The sequence below is a fragment of the Sphaeramia orbicularis genome, chromosome 24, assembly GCF_902148855.1.
Source record: "Sphaeramia orbicularis chromosome 24, fSphaOr1.1, whole genome shotgun sequence".
Taxonomy (NCBI): domain Eukaryota; kingdom Metazoa; phylum Chordata; class Actinopteri; order Kurtiformes; family Apogonidae; genus Sphaeramia; species Sphaeramia orbicularis.
This window is the reverse complement of record NC_043979.1, coordinates 25786516-25795954: the sequence shown is the minus strand read 5'-3', so window position 1 is coordinate 25795954 and position 9439 is coordinate 25786516. Positions and strand designations below refer to the sequence as shown.

General features: G+C 36.9%; 1 protein-coding gene across 2 annotated transcripts; it reads right to left on the bottom strand.

Moving 5' to 3' along the window:
- Positions 1–280: 280 nt before the first annotated feature.
- Positions 281–8910, bottom strand: LOC115415418 (phospholipase ABHD3-like). Of its 2 annotated transcripts, none has more exons than XM_030128987.1 (9): positions 8460–8910; positions 7755–7915; positions 5554–5736; positions 5376–5421; positions 4371–4483; positions 4058–4231; positions 3917–3965; positions 3050–3215; positions 281–1637 (listed from the first exon to the last, which is right to left on the bottom strand). In XM_030128987.1, exons 1-9 carry the CDS (start codon positions 8574–8576, stop codon positions 1432–1434), a joined length of 1215 nt encoding a protein of 404 aa, XP_029984847.1. In that variant the 5' UTR covers positions 8577–8910; the 3' UTR covers positions 281–1431. The 2 variants fall into 2 exon arrangements, with proteins under 2 accessions (XP_029984847.1, XP_029984849.1); XM_030128989.1 differs by having other exon boundaries at positions 8650–8910.
- Positions 8911–9439: the final 529 nt, after the last annotated feature.

Genomic DNA, 9439 nt, shown 5'->3' with positions numbered 1-9439 from the left:
ATGAGGCTGAAGGGTTAGCATTGTGACCGAGGGTGTGGGATTTTATTGTTCACAGTTAATTATTGATACTCCGTTTGGTTAATCAACTACATTAATGACCTACCGCTATGAGATAAAAGGGCTCCAGTTTTAGCTGTGGAAGTGGGACCTACAGAGTGACATATACATTAAGCAAAATAAGTCCCACCTAAGATGGTGGATGCTTTTCTTTATTTATTTTCCATCATTTTATTGTCGGTCGACTAAAAGTGAAAGAACCAGCTGCAATTAACACTTGTTGCATTATTATTCTTTATTGCATGTGTAACTTGATCACATATGAGGTTTCTACAATCCTTAATGCAAAGTGTTCTTAAAGTGATACAGCAAACTTCATGAACGCAACATAACATCATTTAATATTAAATAATATTAAAGCATCTTAAATTAAAAAGGCAAAAATAAAGGCATGGGAACATGGTGCACAGCTGCAAAAAGAAAACAAACCTTGATTTTGTGGAAAAAAAACAATAAAAATGAAAATAATACATCATATAGTCTTAATACAGTCAATAATCAGCACCATTTCATGAGATTAAAAATAGTCAAGTTAACTGCAGCAACAGATACAATAAATTAATAATACTTTAATGGATATTGGTATAAGTGGTCTCTGTGGATGTATCAGCACTTTATTTTTAAAGCTAATTACAAACAATAAAACCATGAACATATTCAGTGTCTGACCAGGCATTTAGTAAACATACAGATTACTGCTGCACTGAACAGGTCATTTTATTCTTTTTTCTTTCTTTTAGTTTTTTTTTTTTAAACTGTAAAATCAGTGGTTAAAGTCAATGCAAATGCCCTCAAATCACAAGACACTACCCATTACAAACTTCTGATGTGTAGGAATGCAAAGCAGACCAGACGAACATGATTACTGGTGACAAGAATCACCACTGTCTTAAAAACCATCAGTGTGCAAATAAGAATAGTTCAGGCTCAAACAGAGCTTAGTCTTATACACAGTTTAGTCATTAACTTTTCAACATCCATCTCAAAGAAAATACAGGACGGTGAAAAAATATTCTAATAAGCAGTGTGCACAAATCACATTCAGCATGTTTGTTTCAGTCTACCATTAAACATGTCAAAACTGACGCTGACAATGGTGTTTTTTTTTTTTTTTTAGAGTTCTTTGATTGATCACTGAAGACAAACCTGAGGAAATGATGAGGTAGACATGAAGAGCTGCATTCAAGTGATCTGCTGTACAGTACAGTTGATCATTCACTGTACTAATATGAGCATTTCTGTGATCATGCAAAGCTACATTTTTTGTAGTGTTCCACTGATGTAAGGGCAATGACTGCATACTCATCACATCCAGTGCCGTTCTGGTATTTATTCGGTTCCAGCAGACATGCAGAGCACCAGAGTGAAGGAGGATCAGCTTATGAGCTCCTTGTTGATGCAACAGGCTTTGTTCAGGTCCACAGAGTGTTCAAATACAGCTTCGGTAAACTGACCAAACAGTCGCTCCATGTAGCTTTCACCACGTGGAAACAAACCCTGCAGGAAGGCAATGTGTCCACCGTGGGTTGTGATCAAAAGGGCGACATTAGGCAGGGCCTGGACTATAGTCAGTGGGAAGGCTGTGAGGACAGGACATGAAGACAGAGCCAGTATTAAACAAGACATCTGGTTCAGCAAAATTTTATGGAGAGAGATCTATGCAGTTGAGAATCCTGGCACAGGTCTGGGGCATCTGCTGAAGGGAAGGTTAAGATTTACTGATTCACTTTGGACTGAAAGCCCAAGATACAAGTGTCCAACCCGGGATGAAATCAAACCACACTGTCTTTGCATTAGTAAAATCTTATTTGTTATTTATTAGTAGATGCCCTATGCCTTTATAATTTAGAAATGTCATGTTGATTAACCCATACAGACCCAGTGCTACTTTTGGGTCAGTTCCCAAATAATTTTTTTTCTCTATTTTTTAACTTTTCTTAAGTGATTTATCACCATTTATTCTAATATGATGCTCAGAATTTTGCATTCTTGAGTGAAAATCAGGTATTTTCCTATATTTAATTACTGATCATGTAGCTGTTCAAAAAAGCTCCAATTAAAGTTCAGGGTTATTTTATCAAAAAAAGAGAAAATGGAGGAAAAAGTGACTTTTTCAGTAAAATCTATCATTAACTAAACATAAACTGTGTGTCCATCCACTGTCATTGATCCAACTTCATGGGTTTTACTGGTGAATCAATGTTGTAGAAGATGATGGTGTTTCCACCTTTACTACAGCGTCTGAACAACCAAGTGGGCTATATCTAATGACCATGAAAAGGCGATAAACTGCATTTTACACCAATTATTTACATGTATTGATAGGGTTATTGGATCAACAGGTATTTAAGCTTTTATATCAATAAATGATTTTGGTTTGCCAGTGGATGTTTGGGTCTTTATGGGTTAATGTCAATTCATTCTAACCTCTATTTGCAGTCACATCTCTCATCTTAAATGCGATCAGCGGCCAATTTTCACTAAGTCTCACTTGAGTAAAACAAAGCATTATGCTGCTAGACACTGAGGCATCTTTTATGAAAGAGGTAAAACACAAAAAAGGATAGAATGATAGAAAAACATTTATCTTTTGTAAGAAACATTTTGGAGAAAGCTAGTTTATTAAAGTGTTTTTTATTTGTTATGAAGAAACAGTATAAATGAAATACTGAGTTGCAGTAATAAATAAATTAATGTGAAGTAAAGATGTTACTTTTAAGTTACTTTATCACTTGCAGGTTGCTTCTGAACCAAATGAATTAAACGATTCATTTTTATACCATCATAGTATTTTGCATCATGCTGAGTTGCATTGTTTTGACCCAAATATAAAATGCGCTGCTTCATAATAAACGGTAATTTGTAATGTATTGGATCGCTGGTAATGCACCAAGATGCCTAATCTGCACATAAAAACATAAATATAATCAACAAGCTACATATAAAACTGAAAGACTGACATGCTATCCATCTCCTCTTAGAGTCCACTCACCATTCTGTGGAGAAAAAGGGTCGTCTGCAGCATTGAGACACAGGATGGGCACAGTTGTGTTGGGGAGTTTTTTGGCCGGGCTGGCGTCACGATAGTACTCTACACAAGATTTGTAACCAAACAGCAGCGTTGTGAAGCGTTCGTCAAACTCACGGATGGAACGCGCCTATAAAAGATTAATACAACTTTATTAATCCCACTGACGGCAGCTTGTTTTACACTAAAAAAAACATATTAACTAAGAAAGCTTGGTGTTATTGCTGGAAACTATTTGCTCTAGGAATAAATCTAAAAAGATATAGGATTTCTATTATGAGAAAATATAATAATACAATATAAGAATTTATCAACAAGTTTGAAAAGAATACCTACATTTAGAAGTCAAACTGCAGAGGGAATGAACTAAATATAAAATGTAACAACACACTGATGTAGACAAAGACATGTCCAGAAGAAGCTGAGATACCTGCTGGTTTTCTGCAGGACTTGTTGAATACAGAGAGAATATGGATCTGAGTTTCACACCATTTAGCCAAGAATAGATTTTAACTATATCTATTTATGTTTTTTTGTTACTGTGAGACCATGAAAAACAAAAACTCAGGAGACTCTCAATAAGCCATAAATGAATTAGAGGTATTTAATTTGCAGAAGATACATTTTCTGGTGTTCCTGTATTAGAAAAACCTCAGTGACCATTAAAAATATTGCCTAAAGGTATGATATAACCATTTCTAGACTTAAAAAGGTCCTGCTGCTACTGAACAGAATGATCTGCATGAATGAAATGAGATTAAAAGATATTCAGACAGCAGAAGGTTATTAGAAATTCGGACATAAAGGTTAATGTAATGGGATGAACTGTACCTTTAGGACATGGTCGATATCCACCACTTTCTCCAGAACTTTCCTATGCCTGTTAGAAACACATTTCCAAAGCTTAGTACCCACGTCGAATAGTTAAAAAAAATGCTGAAATGTATAAAAAGTACCACTATGTCATTTAACCTGCGCACAGCGTGACACAGGCCGTTTGTGAGGTGTTTGTTAAACAGCAGCCAGTTGAGAGGTTCTTCCATCGAGTCAGAGGACTTCATTGCATCCCAGGGGACAGAGATGGTAAAACCAGCCACCATCCCTGACTCCGAGCGCTTCCGAGCCAAGTAGTTTAATAATATCATGCTGGGGAAAAGAACAGCGACACGGGAAAAGACGGCAAGAGATTGACAAAGGTTAATAAATGGAAGAAAGACAGAAGCTGGGGTATATTTCCGCAGTGAATACCAATGGAATCTAAAGCACCGTTCGCAATCTAACTCACCCTCCCATAGACACACCAGCACCAAGCACAGGAGCTTGAGGGTAAAGCGCTTTGACATGATGCACCACACACTCAAGATCAGAGGTATTGGCTGCACAGTAGGTGACAGGCGTCTGAATCAAGCAGGAAGACAGAGGAGGAGCACAGGCTGTTAGCTGTCAGCTTTAACCTGCTCTACTGCTGCTGCTACCAAAGAAACAGATCCGGTTTCCCACCATGCCTTTAGCACTTCAGGCCGTTTGCTGCTTCTTAGGACATTTTGAAACACGTCACAAACACAAACATGCAGTGTTGTGAACATTATGAGTATTTGCAGTTGGAAGTGCATATGCAGATGTAAGAAGTTTGTTGATCTCTTTCATTTCCTATACATATAAATTAAAAAAATACACATTTTAGAATTAAGTATAAACAACGGATAGGCGTATTTCTTAGAACACTGTGCATAATAATCTCAAGATTTACCATCAAGCATCTAGCAAAATATAAAACATTAATATATAAAAATAAAAAAAATGGAAAAACCATTTTTAGCTTTGGCTCCTGTAAACTTTTACATTGTAGCCATGTTTTTGCAGATGTACTGGAAGGAAGCCATTAAACAGAACAACCCAAACTGTTCTGTAAATGATGACAAATATTGACATGATATGTGTGATTTGCCACAAATTAAGATAAAGAAGAACAACATGAAACTACGGACAATTTTCTGTCATTAGACAGAACAGCATCACATCTCATAGTCCTATTGTTGTATGTACTAATAATAATGAAAATGTTCTATAAGTTCAACTATGTACCAGCAATAACCCAACCTTTATTATTTTATCTATTGATTTTATTTATTTACTGTGTTGGTTTTATGCTTGTGTGTGTTTTTTGAAGACTCATAAAATTACATTAAATATTGTACTGTATTGTATTCTACTCTATTCTATTCTTTGGGAATTTATAAACTATGGCAGTAGATGGAAATGTAATTCATTCAGTAGTAACTTGACATACCAGCAACTCTTCACCTGCAACGCCTCTGTTGTTGAAAACCACACATCTAGCCAAAAAAAGGACAATGAAAACATCTTAAGTATCTTGAGATTAGATAAAGAGTATTGTATGTCTCATGAGAACAAACAAATACTAAGTGATATCATTGAACACAGAGACAGACAGGACTCATGCTGACCTGTATCCTCGGCTGGTGGCCTGTCTGATAGCATGGAGAACATAGGACTGTTGACTGTTGCCCGTCAGGCCTGGGAGGATCAGTACTGTGGGCCGAGTAGAGGATTCTCGGTAGTTCACACTAGTCTGATTGTCCACCCAATCCAGAGATATCTGCCCACCGTCTACGGTACGAATCAGCTCACTGAAGAATATGAGATCAGAGAAGGACAGGAAACAGCTGCTGTTTGCACAGTGAAAGTCGATACTCTAGACAAAAGCCTCAGAACAGCAGCTTTTTTAACCTCACCTCAAACAAAGCACCAAGGTCTGTGAAAACAAGGCTCCACAAAACAAAAGGATCAACTCCAAAACAATAATGACTTCTATCCTATCCTGTCCTATGAATATTTAAGATTAAGACCTAAAAGCAATTAATATACTTTCTAAAAAAGTGATACTGAATAGAGCATCTCTTTGTTTTATACACTTATACAGATGAACTTTATTGATCCCCAGGGGGTATTGTCTACATTTTGATCATCTTCCAACCAACCAAGTCTTCATAAACTTGTATCCACCTATTGCGACCATTCAGTCCACACTCCTATGAAGACAGCTGTAAAAGAATTGGCTTACATCTGCAAATTCTACATCTTTCCCTATTGCCTAACTGAAGTATGTTACTGATAGCATTCTCTCAGACACTGATATCTATAAGTCATTTATGAGAGGCCATACATTCATTTATTAAGTACATGTACCTTTATTTGTACACATACAGTACCTATTTTCAATTGTCATCAGTCTAAATATATTGTCATTTAACTTCTCATCTGTGTTGCTCAGCTCTAGCTTTTATAAAAAAAAAATTTAAAAAAATATTTTACAGAAGACTGTGGACATGTTGGTTTTTCTTGTTCTTCAACTTGAGGATTAAGCAGGAGGAATCTGTGTGACACAGCTCCAGTCTACACAAACAGGAATACATTGTGAATTTTAGTGTCTACGGATTGTGAGTTTTTGACAGACATTAATTTGGACATAAAATTGAGATGCTGATCATTAAGTGTTTTGTCTTATATGACATGAGTGTAGAGAAAGGATGCAGACCAAGAGTCCATGAGTCAAAATGGTAAATAGTGTCAACGTTTTTTGTGGAAAAAATTGTGAGGAGGTTCATGTTTCACTTCATAAAGACGCAGAATTAATGTTTATGGCACTGTTTCTACCTGACTGCACCATTTGTAAAGTAGTTTTTATAGTTATTATTATTGTTGTTGTTGTTTGGATGGAGGACACGTGCTAATGGTCACATCTTAACTTAATCACATCTGGGTTTGGCTCCTAGTTATATATCAGATCTGTTGACCCTCTATGAACCAGTATGACGACCAGGTACTGTAAAGTCGGTAGTCTCTTGTAATGGAAACGCTCTCCAGGAATACCGAGTCGACCCGAGCCAAGCCGAGCCGAGCTGGTTCCACATAGTGGAAACGCAGCATTAGATCCTCAGGTGGGACCCTCTTAGTGGTTCCACAGTCAAGGCTCAGATGTAAAGGTGGCCGTGCCTTTGCCATTGGAGCGTTGAACTCTGGAATGATCTACCCAAGGAAATGACATGTTCAGGCTCAGTGGCCTGTTTTAAATCCTGTCTTAAAATGCATTTCTTTTGGCTCACTTTTATGTAATTTCAGCATTCATGTCCCTTTTTAGGTTAGTTTTGTTTTATCCTGCTTTAGCATTTTGTATTCCTTTTATTTTATGTACTTATTTATCATAATTATCTTATTTATTTTAGTTATTCCTATCTTAATGCTTGCATTGTCCATTGCCTTTACTAATTTTTAGGTCTATTCCTACTTCATTTGCCTTTATCAAAATGGAAAACTGCTTTCACCAGTTTTATGCGGTGATGTCGTCTCCTCTTTTATTCCACTTTTTTTGTACCAATTTTTGTTTTGTGTTCTTTTAATTATTTAAGTAAGTATTTGTATAACTGCTTGTTCACTACTATTTGATTGACTGCTACTCACTTACTATTTTTAATCATCCCATATTCTGTCAAAGTGCTTTGTAAACTATTGTTTTTAAAAGTTCTATATGAATAAAGATTATCATTGTCATCATTAAAAAGTAATTAAAATGTCCAACCCTAGTCTGCAACTTTGATGCTCCCACATAAAAACCCTGTAAATGGTGTCACCACTGTGTCTGTCTTACTTGCGGTACGTTACGGGGGGTCTGGACTTGAGGAGGGCACAGACCAGGGTTTGAAGGCGGCCTCCCCAACACCATGGAGTGGGACTGAAGCGTTCAGCCACCACTGGACAGTGTTTGTTGAGGAACGCATAGAAAGTCTCACTGCAAACCAAGGCCGGCGTCTGTGAGAGAAAACAAGAAAAGTTCAAAAAAGAAGACAAACACAAACAAGGACAAGCGCCCCCAAACGAATATCTTTATCATCTGTTGGACTTTTATCTACATACACAAACAAGTTTTCTCATTTTATGGATTTAAGAAAAACACACTCAACCAAAGACAATCTTAAGTATGTTACATAACTACCCTTATACTGTACATTATATATTATATAGGCTGAAGGTCATGATGGGATTTTACTTCTTATAACAGATAAGGCACAGCTTTAGATTAACTTCATTGTACCCAAAAGAGAAATTCACTTTTTCATCAGCTCAATGAAAAGAAAGAAAGAAAATATATAGACAGTTGTAGAACAGTAATAGAACAATACTACAAATAACATTTAAAGAAACAACAATTAAAATATAACAAAAACACATAGAGAACTGAAATTTGTGGGATGTTTTCTCATAAAAACGAGGGAAAAAAGTGCTGAAAAAATGTCGTAAAACGTAAAAAAGTGCCGTCACTACAGTGATCCCTGTCCACTCCACAGTGACTGACCTGGCACTTGCGGCCCCACAGATACAGTGCGGCCGTAGCGGAGCAGATGAACACGGTGTAAAGTCCGGATACACACTCCCAGCATGTTCTCCATAGCTCCACATGAGACAAAAACATGGTAGTGGTCTACCCGGCTACTGCAGAAAACTAAACAGAAGCTGACAGAGACTCAACAATGACCATAACCTGCCTTCATCACCACCGGCTAAATGTTACAGATGAGATGTTAGCCACTCCTCTCCGCGACGTTCCATCGGATCATAAGGCGTGGATCAACAGCAGGAATCCACCTGCTGGTTAAAACCCCGCCGGTTGGTGTTCTCCACGCCTGACGCTCCCTAGTTGCCGGGTCATAACCGGAGACTCAAGCCGGTATGTAGGGTAAAAGTCAGAGCTGTCCAACCCTCCGTCCTCTCCTCTATGACCCGCTATGACTACAATTATGGATGTGATCCAATGCGCGTGCGCAGTCTCTCTTCCACATTGACTTGTGTTATAAGCAATAGCGCCATCTTCTGCTTTGGAGGAGATATTTTTTCAATATAAATTTAGTCTGTTACACGACAAAATATTACAGGGACATGAAGAAAAAAAAATTATTGCGTTATACCGCAATAGTTCAAAAGTATTGCATTATAACGCAATAGTTTTTGCGTTATAACGCAATACTTTTGTGTTGTAATGCAATATTTTTTATTTTTTGCATGTCCCTTCCTGGGCTCCTCACTGTCAAAATGCTAGTATGTGTAAAATGCTAATCTAAAACAAGCAAAGTAGTAATATTACAGTATTATTACTTTGTTCAGTGTATTTCACTAAAACAGTGTCAACACAGCATATTTAATATTGGTCTGGTGTGTATACCAACAGAATCGTATATGTTGAGAATAATGTTCAATAAATAATTTTATCAGTATGAAATTTTGTAATAGAAATTAAGAAACTGTGTAAATATCAAATCATGCAACAAAACAGGAAAC